General features: G+C 35.4%; 1 protein-coding gene across 1 annotated transcript in view; it reads right to left on the bottom strand.

The window, feature by feature from the left end:
• foxo1a (forkhead box O1 a) overlaps positions 1 to 10,973 on the bottom strand; it is a 56,838-nt gene extending 45,865 nt beyond the window's left edge. Inside the window, exon 1 of the mRNA XM_030151944.1 lies at positions 9,878 to 10,973. Within this exon, the coding sequence (XP_030007804.1) occupies positions 9,878 to 10,546 (669 nt within the window). The 5' untranslated portion in view covers positions 10,547 to 10,973. The remainder of the gene's footprint in view (positions 1 to 9,877) is intronic.
• Positions 10,974 to 16,537: the final 5,564 nt, after the last annotated feature.

The raw sequence follows: 16,537 nt of genomic DNA, 5'->3' as shown, positions 1-16,537 counted from the left end.
AGTTCCATTTAAATATTTATCTTGTGCTGACGTACATATAGTAGAGAAGAACGGGAAAGAACAGATGTTTTTGATCCATATGTGAGAGCGTGTTTGCACTAAATGTACCAACAGTAAAGGTTTGTACAGATTGTGTTAGGGCTGGGCGATATGGAAAAAAAAAACACACATCACAATATATTTTTTGTATCAGACGATGTCGATATGTATCACGATATAAATCAAATCACTATTTTTGTCAAGCTAAAATTTTCTGTTACTCATAAGTTAGTTGTGAAGACATCAGAAGGTTATTTTTGATTTAAATATGACTTATTTTATGTCAGAGGTTGAACATGACAGATGTGAAGAATGTTCTACAACTGTTTAAACAAATACGCAAACAATACATCATTTGGTGACGCTATATAGACCCATTTAAATACAGAGATGAACCTCATATTATATTTTGGATAATCTGTGTATGATACACTGAACAAAGATATAAATGCAACACTTTTGTTTTTGCTCCCATTTTTCATGAGCTGAACTCAGAGATCTAAAACTTTTTCTGTGTACACACAAGGTTTATTTCTCTCAAATATTGTTCACAAATCTGTCTAAATTTGTGTTAGTGAACACTTCTCCTTTGCTGAGATAATCCATCCACCTCACAGGTGTGGCATATCAAGATGCTGATTAGACAGCATGATTATTGCACAGGTGTGCCTTAGGCTGGCCACAATAAAAGGCCACTCTAAAATGTGCAGTTTTATCACACAGCACAATACCACAGATGTCACAAGTTTTGAGGGAATATGCAATTGGCATGCTGACTTCAGGAATCTCAACCAGAGCTTTTGCCTGTGAATTGAATGTTCATTTCTCTACCATAAGGAAACTGCATGAGGAAAATGGTGGTCACACCAAATACTGACTGGTTTTGTGACCCCCTGGACCACCCAATACAGTAAAAGTGCACATTTTAGAGTGGCCTTTTATTGTGGCCAGCCAAAGGCACACCTGTGCAATAGTCATGCTGTCTAATCAGCATCTTGATATGCCACACCTGTGAGGTGGATGGATTATCTCAGCAAAGGACAAAGGAGAAGTGCTCACTAACACAGATTTAGACAAATTTATGAACAATATTTGAGAGAAATAGGCCTTTTGTGTACATAGAAAAAGTTTTAGATCTTTGAGTTCAGTTCATGAAAAATGGGAGCAAAAACAAAAGTGTTGCATTTATATTTTTGTTCAGTGTATTTGCCCTATCGAAGTGGTGTAGTGTGTGCAGAACTGATTTATGAGTGTTTGCGATAAATCTGGTGCCATTTCACTGAGTAGAAGCAAAGTTGTTGAATTTTAAATATGTAGACATTTTCTGGGTAGCACTTTACAGACGGTCCCTAAACTAGTGCTCGCTAACTGGCTCCACATTTGAGGTAATGCCATCTACTGATAGTTAAGGACCGTTTGTGTGGATGAAAATGGGGTTGTAGTTTCCTCCTGGGGTGCCGATGGGGGGGGGGGGGGACATGACAAATTCATGGGGCCCAGCATTTGTGGGGGGTCCATAGAGCAGTGGAGGGGGGCCAGTGGATACAGGCCAAGGTTATTATCGTTAACAAAAACTAACGAAATGACAAAAACTGGAATTGTAAAATCATTTTCGTTAACTGAAATAAATAAAAACTATAATTAAAAGAAAAAAACGATAACTAACTGAAACTGTATTGTGTGTTTACAAAACTAACTAAAACGGATAAAAATTATGGATAAAATTCCCTTCGTTTTCATCTTTGTCAGTGTTGGATTGATAGGAAAGTGATTTATTTCACTCGAGCAATTTTAGCTAGCGGCACCATATGACACTTGATGGTCCGTCACTTGTGGTTTCCAGTCGTCTTCTGGTCGCCACTCTACCTGGAAACATGGAAACTAAAGTTGGGAGACAGTAGCAGAGTCCTGTCTGGGATTTATTTGAATACGACGGAGAAGAAGAGAAAAGATACAACAAAACTAAAATTAATACTAAAACTAAACTAAAACTAACCATTTAGAAAAAAAGAAAATTAATTAAAAAAAAAAGCAAATCTGCTCTAAAAATGAATTAAAACTAACTGAATCATAGAAAAAAAAGTCAAAACTAAATAAAACTAAACTATAATGAAAAATCCCAAACTATTCTAACCTTGATATAGGCTAGAAGTTGTGAAAATTTCGTGTAAGATAAGAGAGCCACAGAAGTCGGGAGTCAGACGTTGAAAGTATGTTAAGTTTCAGTAGTTTTGGTTTTACACTAGCATAAGTGACGTTATGTATGCATCCCCACATCATACCCCCCGCTCCGACACAGATCAACAAGATACCACAATTGGTAGCGGCGCCCCTGGTTTCCTCTCTGTTACCAAAGCCGAACAGATTATTGACAGATGATCTATTGAGCCGCGAAGTACAAATCTGTGAATCTCTTCCCATCTTTACTGCGGTGAGTGTTCGCATTCTTCACATAGTCCACATGTATCTCCATACTGTATTGAAAAGCCCGAACCCAAACAGTTCGCACCCTACTTTTCAGTAACCCAGTCGCCTGAGTTCTCAGTCACGTTTTCTCCTGAGGGAACACTCATTATCTCTGAACGCAGCCAAACAGTAGTGTGTGTGCTGCGGCTTCTCTTACGCCTGTGCTGTGTGCGTCAACCTAACATGACGTGGCTCTAGTATGATTGGTTCGGTGTGACACTACTTAACCCATAAAGACCCAAATATCCACCGGCGACCAAACTTATTCATAAATATAAAATGTTTAATACCTGCTGATACACTTACTCTATTAATCCATGTAAATAACTGGTGTAAAATGCAGTTTGTCGTCTTTTCATGGTCATCAGATATGACCCATTTGGACATTCAGAGGCTTCGTAGTTACCGTGGGAACACCGTCATCTTCTACAACATTGATTCACCATGAAGTTGGATAAATAACAATGGAAGGACAGACTTATTTTATGTTCAGTAAATGATATATTTTGCAGAAAAAATAATCTTTTTCTTTAGTTTTCTGTTTTGGATATGATAACCTTTAACTTTAATTTTAGAAAATACCAGATTTTTACATAGAAATGCAAAATACAGAGAATAATATCTGAGTAGCTAAATGGTGATAAATCACTTAAGTGAGGATAAAAATAGAGAAAATTTCATTTGGGAACTGCCATAAAAGGCACACTGGGTCTTTATGGGTTAATTATGATTGGCTGTTCTTATGTCTGTCAAAACAGACGAATGAATTCTATCAAAATTGTATCGAGCATGTCTCATATTTTGATCAAGGAAAAGTTATATCGTGATATATATCGTTATCGTTTAATCTCCCAGCTCTACAGAGTGGGGAAGCAAAATTTACAATGAATATTTAGTTGTTTTTTCTCAGCAGGCACTACGTCAATTGTTTTGAAACCAAACATATATTGATGTCATAATCATACCTAACACTATTATCCATACCTTTTCACAAACTTTTGCCCATATGAGTAATCAGGAAAGCAAACGTCAAAGAGTGTGTGATTTACTGAATGCACTCGTCACACCAAAGGAGATTTCAAAAATAGTTGGAGTGTCCATAAAGACTGTTTATAATGGAAAGAAGAGAATGACTATGAGCAAAACTATTACCAGAAAGTCTGGAAGATACTATTAAAGAAGAATGGGAGAAGTTGTCACCCGAATATTTGAGGAACACTTGCGCAAGTTTCAGGAAGCGTGTGAAGGCAGTTATTGAGAAAGAAGGAGGACACATAGAATAAAAACATTTTCTATTATGTCAATTTTCTTGTGGCAAATAAATTCTCATGACTTTCAATAAACTAATTGGTCATACACTGTCTTTCAATCCCTGCTTCAAAATATTATAAATTTTGCTTCCCCACCCTGTAGGTTACGTTCATGCTGCTTGTACCTGTATGCACAGTACACACATCAGTATCATCTACTGAAATAAAACAGGGATGGTGCATAATGTCATCGACGTTTAAAAGCTTCAGTTAGTGCAGTCAGGACTTATTAGAAATAAATAAGCTGCAGAACGATTTGGTGATACATAATTTGAGCCATCTGTTCTTCTTCCTGTTGGATGGCATCCTCTGCCAGGGCCAGTGTCCAGTCCACTCACAGAGCTTCTCCAAGCTGGTCCCACCTGGCACAACTGTCCTCTGAATTCACACTGTCGCAGACGGCCTGAGAAGTGTGGAGGCTGTCATGACTCAGAACAGACACGACCGACTGTGGAGGATCGGCCAGCTCAGCCTCCAACAATTAAAAGGCGGACAGACTTAATGGTATATTAATGAAAACTTCATGCATTCTGCAGGGTTCTCTGCAGGAGACACCAGTCTGCTCACGGGGATAATGGCTCGTCTGGTAACTTCAGAGAAACGGAGCTGAAAGTCAAATATTTAGAACATTCAGGAACAGAACTTAGAGAGAAAGATTTTAAATTTTCTGCTCCCACAGCCTGAAACAACCTACAGAAGGAGCTACAAATGAAGGGGCTGTCTCTTTAAATACAATCCAAAACGTTTTAAATGAATGGGAATAGGATGAATCTGGATGTAGGTGTTTTTCCAACTGATTGGATTGGCTTTGAGATGGTTTTACGGAACACTGTCGTAGACTTTTAGTACCGTTTAAATCATTGGTGGTGTTCTATATGTATGTTTTAAAATCCATGTTTACTGTGGATGTATGGCCGCTGCTGTCTTGGCCAGGACACTCTTGCAAAATAGATTTTTAATATCAACAAATCCTTTTATTCCTGGCTAAATAAATAATATAAGTTGCTGAACAGTCAGTGGAACAAAGAAACAAAGCACTGATAATTATATATGTCTTGGGTGACTATTTTGCTTGTTTACTTCTGTTTTGTTAAAATGTACCTAATGCCTGGAATATATATGTTTACAATTATAAACTTGGACATTTGTGTTTTTTAATACTACTTTTATATTTAAATCTATCTATCTATCTATCTATCTATCTATCTATCTATCTATCTATCTATCTATCTATCTATCTATCTATCTATCTATCTATCTATGTTTATATTTTGTATGTAGTCTCATAGTGCACTGCTGCTGGCAGAGACTACCTGTTGCACAACCTGTGTAACGACAATAAAGCCTATTCTATTCTGTTCTGTTCTATTCTGTTCTATTCTATTCTATTCTATTCTATTCTATTTTTTATTTAACCTTTATTTACCCAAGCAAGCAATTTAGAACAGATTCTTATTTACAAATATAGCTTGCTGTTCTATTCTATTCTCTTTGTTTATTTAACCTTTATTTACTTTTGTTTTGTTAAAATGTACCTCATGCCAGGAATATGTATATTTACATTTATAAACTTGCACATTTGTGTTTTTTAATACTACTTTTATATTTAAATCTATCTATCTATCTATCTATCTATCTATCTATCTATCTATCTATCTATCTATCTATCTATCTATCTATCTATCTATCTATCTATCTATCTATGTTTATATTTTGTATGTAGTCTCATAGTGCACTGCTGCTGGCAGAGACTACCTGTTGCACAACCTGTGTAATAACAATAAAGCCTATTCTATTCTATTCTATTCTATTCTATTCTATTCTATTCTATTCTATTCTATTTTTATTTAACCTTTATTTACCCAGGCAAGCAATTAAGAACAGATTCTTATTTACAAATATAGCCTGCTATTCTATTCTATTCTATTCTATTCTATTCTATTCTATTCTATTCTATTCTATTCTGTTCTGTTCTATTCTATTCTATTCTATGTCTTTTTGCTGTTGTCTCCCACATAATCACTGTTGTTTTGGTGGTTCCAGCTACAATCTGTGTGAAAAGGAGGAACCTTACTGGAGTAGACGTTCACCGAACAAGTACATTGTCAGACATATTAATTAATTTTAAGTGTCGGCAAACAATAACAACAAAACACGCCTGAAAACACCACCTTGTCACCTTCAGCATACAGGCCCTCTCTCCTCATCTCCCGTCTCTGGCCTTCGCCGGCTCATAAGTACACTCACTGTGAAGAGACAATGTGCGATAGCCCCCCTGTGTGAAACCGAGGGGAGCTCTATGAATAACTCCCCTCGCAGCAGTGAATGGCACTTTGCTTTCCCACAGTATTACTCAGTCTACACCCCCAACATGGCAGGATAAGCAGTGAGCCCAGGCAGCGGCTGAACGCCCCTTTACAAGCCACCAATCACAGAAGAACCGTTAAATGGACGCAGCAATGCAAGGGAAACGCAAAGACACAATAAACATACACCCGTCGCATGTGTTAGAAATGTGAACCATCTACTAGGTAATGACACTGGAGATTTCACTCTGCTATATGATAACTTCCCAATTACACTGTAACTAGGGAGCGATAGCACTTTCTTGACCTCCGTAAGCCTATTGGAAAATACAAATAACACCAGCACAGAAAGGTTATTTGAGTATAATGGACTTTTTTTCTTTTCTTTTTTTTTTTTTTTTACACCTATTGCACTTAAAAATACAAACGCGGAAAAAATTAGGCCGTTAGATCACCCTTGTTTTCTTCAATTTCTTGTTCATTTTAATGTCTGGTACAACTAAAGGTGCATTTGTTTGGATAAATATAATGATAACAACAAAAATAGCTCATAAGAGTTTAATTTCAGAGCTGATATCTATCCATTTCACATGTTTTCTTGATAATAACCAAAGTCACTTCAGTTCTTACATCAATATCGATGGCATTGTACTGACAAAAACAGTGCTTTTAGGAATTCCATGTTTTCTTTTCTGTCTGTTGTAGTCACATGATACACACAAGAGTTAGTACTTAATTGCATAACCTTTGTTTTTGATGATTTTTCATGGTCTAATCATTTTTTCCGCAACTGTAATTCAGTATCGGTCCATTTTTAGGTGTAACGCAGCAGTAGGGAGCAAGTTAATGTTGTTGGCCATTAGAAACATATGATGCATAGTGTGAAAAAAGGCCCTTAGTGGTAATAACTTCAGGATACAACAATTAATTATGCAAAAACAGTAGTGATCCACCTCCTGCAGGATGCGAACAGTGAAGCAGTGTTAAGGTTGATTCATGTGGTGTCATTTTTTTCATGCATACATACATACAGTTGCGGAAAAAATTATTAGACCACCCTTGTTTTCTTCAATTTCTTGTTCATTTTAATGCCTGGTACAACTAAAGGTACATTTGTTTGGACAAATATAATGATAACAAGAAAAATAGCTTAACTTCAGAGCTGATATCTATCCATTTTCCATGTTGTTTTGATAATAACCACAATCATTTCAGTTCTTACATCAATATCTATGGCATTGTACTGACAAAAACAGTGCTTTTAGGCATCCCATGTTTTCTTTTCTGTCTGTTTTAGTCACATGATACACACAGGAGTTAGTACTTGATTGCATAACCATTGTTTCTGATGATTTTTGATGGTCTAATCATTTTTTTCCACGACTGTAATCCAGTATCGGTCCATTTCTAGGTGTAACGCAGCAGTGGGGAGCCAATTAATACGGTTGTCCATTAGAAACATATGATGCATAGTGCATAAACAGGCCCTTAGGATACAACAATTAATTATGCACAACTTATTATCTTTGTGACACTGCAAAAACAGAAGCGATCCACCTCCTGCAGGATGTGAACAGTGAAGCAATGTTGAGGATGATGCATGTGGTGTCATTTTTTTCATGCATACATATATTAAGCACAAATACAAGGAAAGCATTATTGTTTTTTTTATAGTTTTATAGTATATATATATATATATATATATATATATATATATATATATATATATATATATATATATATATATATATGTACTCTTGGTAGTAGAACGAGCCACAAATCTAAATAAAGGACTTGTCATGCAAAATAAGATGAACCTGAAGCTTAAAAAGCATATACACAGTGATACAAATTGGATCTCATACTACCCTGGGAAACAGTTTTTCCACTGAACCACAATTCACAGCTCAACCTGTGTTTTTGTCACTACTGAGGTCAATGTTGTTAAGAGATGTGCGATCAGAGTGTTACTTTTTAACATCATTGCCTGCATGCCATTAAGTATAGACCGAAAAAAAAAAAAAAAAAAACTATATAAATCCTCACCGGTGATAGTGAGTGACGTTAAGTGTCATCTCAGCACGACCTAAAAACAGTGGAGCCTGGTCCGTCAGCGCAAGACAAAGAAACTCCACAACTGCTTTAATCATCATAGGCAACCCAGACGGCCTATAACAGAGGGATGCCGTAATAAATCTCTCACTGTGTGGCTACAGGCTCAATATGATTTCCCACTGGGAGAGACTGTCATCAATTTTTTTTGTCAGACACCACTGAAACTATGCGTCTCCAAAAGGAGGTGTACGCCCTTCAATAGTGTGTGGTGGGAGGGCCTGTCACACCACATCAGAGCCTTTAAAACTCCTCTTGTGTAATGTTTTGGAGTGCTTTCAGGACACATGAATCCGTCTAGTATCTCACTGTTCCCTTACAAATTCAAACTACAGCTTCATTCAAAAGGCACGGATCTGAAATGCTGTGATATTGGCCTGAAAATCATTCGCAGGCATCATTTGCAGGGTAGTGCTGAAGCAATAAGGCGAAGAAAGAGACAGAGGGAGAAGAGAAAGAGAAAAAAAAACACCCTGTTGAGTCAGCAGACTCGTATAAATCACATACAGCAGGGACAAGTCAGATGACTCTGTAAGGTCATGGTAGCAACTGGTCACTTTGCTTAATTGCTACGGATTGGATAGATGACTGGATGATGAGACACTGATGTTAGCAACTTAACAGACACTTAACTCTTCATGCACGCTCCAGCCGGTGTCAGAAAACAGTTGCATTTCACTTTTTCTTGCACTTGATATTGTTTTGCTTATTGTACTTTAGCACTGATGCTTTGTAAGCGTCTGCTACAGTCACGAAAAAAATTCTTAGACCATCAAAAGTCATCAAAAACAATGGTTATGCAATCCAGTACTAACTCCTGTGTGCGTCATGTGACTAAAACAGACAGAAAAGAAAACATGGAATGCCTAAAAGCACTGTTTTTGTCAGTACAATGCCATAGATATTGATGTAAGAACTTAAGTGATTTTGGTTATTATCAAGAAAACATGGAAAATGGATAGATATCAGCTCTGAAATTAAACCCTTATGAGCTATTTTTGTTGTTATTGTTATATTTGTTCAAACAAATGTACCTTTTGTTGTACCAGACATTAAAATGAACAAAAAATTGAAGAGAACAAGGGTAGTCTAATAATTTTTTCCACGACTGTATGTATGTATGCATGAAAAAAGTGTGGAAAAAATGGAAAATGGATAGATATCAGCTCTGAAATTTAAAATATATTTGTTGTTATCATTATATTTGCCCAAACAAATGTGCGTTTAGTTGTACCAGGCATTAAAATGAACACGAAACTGAAGAAAACAAGGGGTGGTCTAATAATTTTTTGACTGTAAATGTAATGTAATGAAGTCCCTGCAACTCCACTAGAGATGGACAACAGTGATGATGATAGATGACTGAACCCTGACCAAAAGGGATTATATAGTCATAATAAAGTGACTATTAAACACCACAGATGGGCCAAAAACCCCTGGAGGGATTTTACAATGATACCACAGGAGATAAAAAACATAACATAAAGCACAATGAAGTCCCTGTGAACCTACTGTTAAGATCAGGCACAAAAAGTCAATCAAGAATGAGTAAAACCAACATCTCACACACAGACAGAGCAGGAAAAGTGACCCCCCCTCCTCAAAAAAAAAAAAAAAAAAAAAAAAGATGAGAAGTGCACCTACCTTCCATCCTGCAGAGCTGTTGCTGTCACCTTTGTCCTTAAAATAAGGCACACTCTTCACCATCCAGTCATAAATCTGAGACAGAGTTAGTCTGTTCTCAGGGGAACTTTCAATAGCTTTGGTTATGAGGTCTGCATATGACATATTCCCCCATGCGTTTCGCCGGGAGGAGCTGCTCTTCCTCTGGGCAGCGGCTGCAGCTGCGGCCGCGGCGGCTGAAGACGACGATCCGGCGGGAGAGGAGAGGAGAGGCACCTGCTGCTGCTGCTGCTGCTGCTGAGGAGGAGGAGGAGGAGGAGGAGGGAGCTGCGGGTTCTGGTGTTGCTGCTGCTGATGATGCTGCTGTTGTTGCTGATGTTGCTGCTGATGTTGATGTGGATGTTGCTGGTGCGCGCAATTCTCCTGACACTGGAAATCAGCGCACAGGATGACATTCTCCTGCTCCGTGAAGTCCTCAGTCTCCTCCAGGAGGCTGAGGTTGTTGATGTACTCTGCGTTACCGGCCGGCTCCTGCTTCACAGACGGAACCGGCGACGACGTGTTCGAATCCCCCGGGTTGATGAACTCCGGCCGGGGTAGGGGCCAAGTGCACGACCGGGGCCGCGAAAGTGGTTCGAAATCCGGGTCGATTTCCACCAGGTGTGGCTGCTGCTGCGCCGCTTCCGCCATGATCGAGAGGTGACGGAGCCAAGTGTTTAAAAAAAAAAAAAAAAAAAAAGTCACGTAAATGTGACAGATGTGTTGGTCCACAACTGACAACTTGGGTTTTTTTTTTTTTTTGTTTTTTTTTTTTGGAAACACAAGATGCGTCTGCGCGTCAAGGAAAACACTGGAGCGCCTGTGCGTAAAAGTACTGAGAAGTCACATCCCAAGCCGGTCCGAAAAGGAACAGACGCACAGAAAAAGTAACTTTCTACTAAAAAAGGCCTTTCATTTAAAACACAAATTTAAAAAAAAAACAAACAAAAACAAACGTGTGTGAGTGTCCGCAGCGCGTCGGCTCCTTCTGGTTTGTTGTTGTTGTCCGCTTGTCGGTGATGTTCCGTGTGCGTCCCGTCCACCCTGTTGACTGTGTGCGTTGTACGGCATGTGAGGACTTACTGGAACTATCATCTGCCTCCTGGCACCGCCCACCGCTGATTGACGCAACAGCACAACCAATCAAATCGCAGTATTACCAAAAAAAAAAAAAAAAAAAAAAAAGGTTGTTTCCATTCTTCCCCTAGTAAACATCTTATGTGCACTCTCAAAAATAGAGGTACGAGATCAGAACATTTATGTACCTATAAGTACAGTTTTAAGGATGTTTTCTCAAAAGTACAATATTGTTTTTTAGGAGGCCAGAATTGCACCTTTAGACTGTGAAAAAGGTCCAGAATTATGTAAAGTACAAATTTGTACTACAAGGTACCCTGCAGCATTATAAAAAAAATGTGTGTAGACCATGAGAATAGGCTATAGGCTAGGAGAACTTTTTTTTTTTTTTTTTTTTTTAACCTGCCTTTTATTGTTTACTCTGCTTTATTGCTTGTTTTATACTCTCCCGTTTTACTGTTTTACTGTATGGTGTCCTTGAGTGCTGAGAAAGGCGCATATAAATAAAATGTATTATTATTATTATTATTATTATTATTATTATTATTATTATTATTATTATTATTATTATTGTAACTGAACAGTGGGCCTAATTATAGTTAAAACATTAGGCTTAGCGCATTATTTATTATATATCATACTGTAATTACTCTATATTATATTTAATAATAATTTGTGTTTTAATTTAATAGCCCAATTAGCTCAATGATAATAGCCTAATAATTTATTTATCCTATTAGAACCTCTGATTATTGCCATAATCTCTGCTTTTATCAAGTTTTCATTCACACCTCCATGTCTTGATGTTGTAACTTGCCTATGTCATTTTTTTTTTAACCTGCCTTTTATTTTTTTACTCTGCTTTATTGCTTGTTTTATACTCTCCCGTTTTACTGTTTTACTGTATGGTGTCCTTGAGTGCTAAGAAAGGCGCCTATAAATAAAATGTATTATTATTATTATTATTATTATTATTATTATTATTATTATTATTATTATCATAACTGAACAGTAGGCCTAATTATAGTTAAAACATTAGGCTTAGCGCATTATTTATTATATATCATACTGTAATTACTCTATATTATATTTAATAATAATTTGTGTTTTAATTTAATAGCCCAATTAGCTCAATGATAATAGCCTAATCATTTATTTATCCTATTAAAACCTCTGATTATTGCCATAATCTCTGTTTTTATCAAGTTTTCATTCACACCTCCATGTCTTGATGTCGTAACTTGCCTATGTCGGGTTTTTTTTGTTTTTTTTTTCTCAATTAGGCCACCGGTTCAAACTTTAAACATCATGGCATTATCAGCTATATGAGAGTTTTCATTCTATGTAAAGTGCTTAAGGTACAAAAATGGACCATTTCGAAAGGGTACAGAAATGTCTCTCAAAAAAAGTACACCCCCAGCGACAAGGATTTGTACCCTTTTAAATACAAGCTGGTACCTCTATTTTTGAGAGTGTGGGAACATTAAATGAAGTTTTATTTCACACAGAAACTAATGTATCTGCCCTTGTTTACATTCAGATACACCATTATTTTATGTTTTACACAATAATACTCGTTATTTTCTCGCATCTCCAAAATTGTTCCACAGTTCACATTAACCCTTTCATGCACTACAGTGGACAGCTATTCTACAGCTGTTCTCTTCTATATTCAAAGATTTGGTTGTTTTACTTGCATATCAGCCAACACAGTGGACACTTATTGGTCAAAACACAAGTAATGTCCAGTCAGAGAGCGAACTTTAATTGATTGCCATTCCAACATTTACATCAATATAAAGTAGCTCCTTGTTTTGGATAATCCCTTATGGTCCAACTAAAGTACAAATGAATTTAAAAGTACAAATTTGGGTCATTTAGCAACACTAATCTGTCAAATTGTCTCAAAAATGTCCCTCCAGAGAGATTTTGAATATTGTGTTTTGACCCTTATGCACTATCCCATACACTGTAATTCATACCATGACTATAACTTTCCTGTTCTTGATAAACCTGATCTGCAGAAACACATTTGAGTGTAAATAAATTCCTAATTGTTATTAGACTGTAATTTTTTTTTTAAACAAAAAGTTTTTTTTTTTGTTGTTGTTGTTGCGTATAATCTGAGTGAGTAATAACTAGTATTATAGTATGTTAAAAATGTGAGAAAATATCAGATTAGCAGCATTTTAAGAAATTATTTCATAGTTTCAGTCAGTAAATGCATGTTTTTTTTGCTTCAGGAATTGAACGCATGGTGTGCGGCTGAATGGACATTTTTGTAACTCCATGAAAAAATAGGTTCATAAAAAAAAAATTCAATCACATTGGTTTTTTTGTGCATAAAGAGGGATAAAAATACTCAGGAAAAAAAAAATCTTGAGTAAGATTCTCATAATTCATGCATGAAAGGGTTAAATAACAGTGTAATAAGTGTTTATCTAAGGCAGGGGTGTCAAACTCATTTCAGTTCAGGGGCCACATACAGCCTAATATGATCTAAAGTGGGCCGGACCAGTAAAATAATAAAAATAATAGGATAAGAACTGATAAATAATGACAACTTCAAAGTTTTCTCTATGTTTTTGAGTGAAAAAAGTAAAATTCCTTTATGAAAATGTTTGCACCTACGAACTGCACTTGAATATAACATGAACAAATATGAACAACCTGAAAATTCTGAAGAAAAAAAGAGCATTGTTAACAATATTACGCCTAAGTTGATCATTTCTACATGTGCAGCACAACTTAAAGATTTAGTAACAGACAGAATATTGTTAAAATTCCACATACTTCTCTTAAGACATTTCAGATTGTTCATATTTGTTCAGAATATTCCTATTTTTTGTAAAAGGATAGTCTGTAAATGTAACTTTTTTTTTTTTTTTCTAATTTTCCTTTTTTTATGCTAAAACAAAGAGGAAAATTTGCAGTTTTCATTATTTATAGGTTATTATGATAATATTTTACTAGTCTGATCCACTTTAGATTGAACTGACCTAAAATAATTTTAACATCCTTGATTATTAATATGTTCAGTGTAATTTTTGTATTTCACAAATTCATCCTAGGGGCCAGATTAGACCCTTTGGCAGGCCGGTTTTGGCCCCCGGGCCGCATGTTTGACACCTGTGATCTAAGGGTTCTATTGCAACTCTATCAGACATACTAAGAATATAAACTCCTCCTCCATCATAAAGGTGTCACAGCTTGGACTTCTACTATATTATTATTATTGTTACAGCTTTGATAAGTCAGAAAATTCACAGATTTTTACTTTATTTTAATTGAATTTTTATTGAATCAGGACATCCCATGTGAATAATTGTCTTTTTAGACTCAAACATGATTACAGTTAAGTTATTTATGTGTTGAAACAGTTATCAGAATAAACTGAATGGGTTAAAAATGACCAAAACAACACAGAAAACAAGCTTGAATTACATATTTAATGCTAAACATTATAATATACCCGTTATTTTCTCCCATCACGAAAATTGTTACACAGTTCACATTAAAAAACAGTGTAATAAGTGTTTATTTAAAGGTTCTATTGCTACTGTATCAGACAAAATAAGAACATAAACTCCTCCTCCATCATAAAGGCGTCACAGCTTGGACTTATACTATACTATTATTATTGTTACAGCTTTGATAAGTCAGAAAATTCATAGATTTTTACTTTATTTTAATTTAATTTTTATTGAATCAGGACATCCCATGTGAATAATTGTCTTTTTAGACTCAAACATGGTTACAGTTAAGTTATTTATGTCTTAAAGCAGTTATCAGAATAAACTGGATGGGTTAAAAAAAGACCAAAACAACACAGAAAACAAGCTTGAATTACATATTTAATGCTAAACATTATAATATACTTGTTATTTTCTCACATCTCGAAAATTGTTCCACAGTTCACAATAAAAAAACAGCGTAGTAAGTGTTGATCTAAGGGTTCTGTTGCTCCTCTATCAGACAAAATAAGAACATAAACTCCTCCTCCATCATAAAGGCGTCACAGCTTGGACTTCTACTACACTGTTATTGCTGTAACAGCTTTGATAAGTCAGAAAATTAACAGATTTTACTTTATTTTAATTTAACTTTTATTAAATCAAGATATCCTAAGTAAATTAATGTCTTTTTGGACTCAAACATGATTACAGTTAAGTTGTTTATGTGTTGAAACAGTTATCAGAATGAACTGAATGGGTTAAAAACGACCAAAACAACACAGAAAACAAGCTTGAACTACATATTTAATGACAAACATTATAATAACTACAAAATTTAAATTACTAAGAAGCCAAAAATTAAAAGAGGAGGAGAGTTTATCCTTTACCAGATGAATGCTTAGTGTATTTAATGTTTCTATAGACTTCACTGCCCCATGTTGAACTGTTGAACTTGAGGATGTTCATGTCTAAATATGGACTCTAGTGACATCTCGTGGTTATTGTGCAACATTGCAACCATTGGTAACCTGTTTGGTATCTGTCCCGCATCTGCATGTCTGCACTTGTTTTAATAACAGATAAACACATCACAGATTGTGCCAATTTTTTTTAATTCCCTGTTGGTATTTTGTAGTTTTACATTTAGGGTGTGAAAGGCTGTTATTCATCAGGCATGTTGAATCATGCATTAAACTCCAAGAAAACAATCAAGTGTGAGTTTATAAAAGAACTCGCAGTAATAGTTTGAAAATAAATTCACATGCGTTTCAATGAAATGATGCTGATTCATTTTTCAACAGTTTCACCATCTGCTCAGTGTTAAATATGACACTTGTGCCACAATCGTCACTGAAAGCCAAATAAATCTTAACCCTTAAAGACCCAGTGCTACTTTTGTGGTAGTTCCCAAATGGTTTTTTTTTTCCCCCTCTATATTTAACATTTCCTAAGTGATTTGTCACCATTTATCATGAAATAATCCTCTGTAGTTTGCATTTTTTCCAGTGAAAATCAGGTATTTTCCAATATTGAATTTACTGATCATACATATTCATAAAAGTTCAGATTAAACTTTAGGGTTATTTTACCAAAAACATAGAAAAGTGGAGAAAAAGTGATTTTTTTTGTGTGTGTGTAAACAATTAGCTTTATACTTTATTCAGTGAGTGATACAGTCTGTGGATACATAGCATTGATTTGTTGATGTTTTTGGTAGAATTCAGTGTGATCTGTTTGCAACTTCCCCCTGCAGTTTATAATAATAATAATAATAATAATAATAATAATAATTATTATTATTATTATTATTATTATTATTATTATTATTATTATCATCATCATCATCATTATCATTATCGTTATTATTATTATTATTATTATTATTATTATTATTATTTATTTGTTTAATTATTATCACTATTATTACTATTATTATTATTGTTGTTGTTGTTGTTGTTGTTGTTATTGGGAAGCAGGTGCAAATCAATACATGTCTGTCACTGCAGACAAGAAATGTAAACATACACGCATACATGTGCCAAGACATTAACAAAGATATAACTCACAAAATAAATAAATAAATACATACATACATACATAAAAGATATAC

Source organism: Sphaeramia orbicularis, chromosome 13, assembly GCF_902148855.1.
Source record: "Sphaeramia orbicularis chromosome 13, fSphaOr1.1, whole genome shotgun sequence".
Classification (NCBI taxonomy): Eukaryota; Metazoa; Chordata; class Actinopteri; order Kurtiformes; family Apogonidae; genus Sphaeramia; species Sphaeramia orbicularis.
This window is presented reverse-complemented; position numbering and strand designations above follow the sequence as displayed.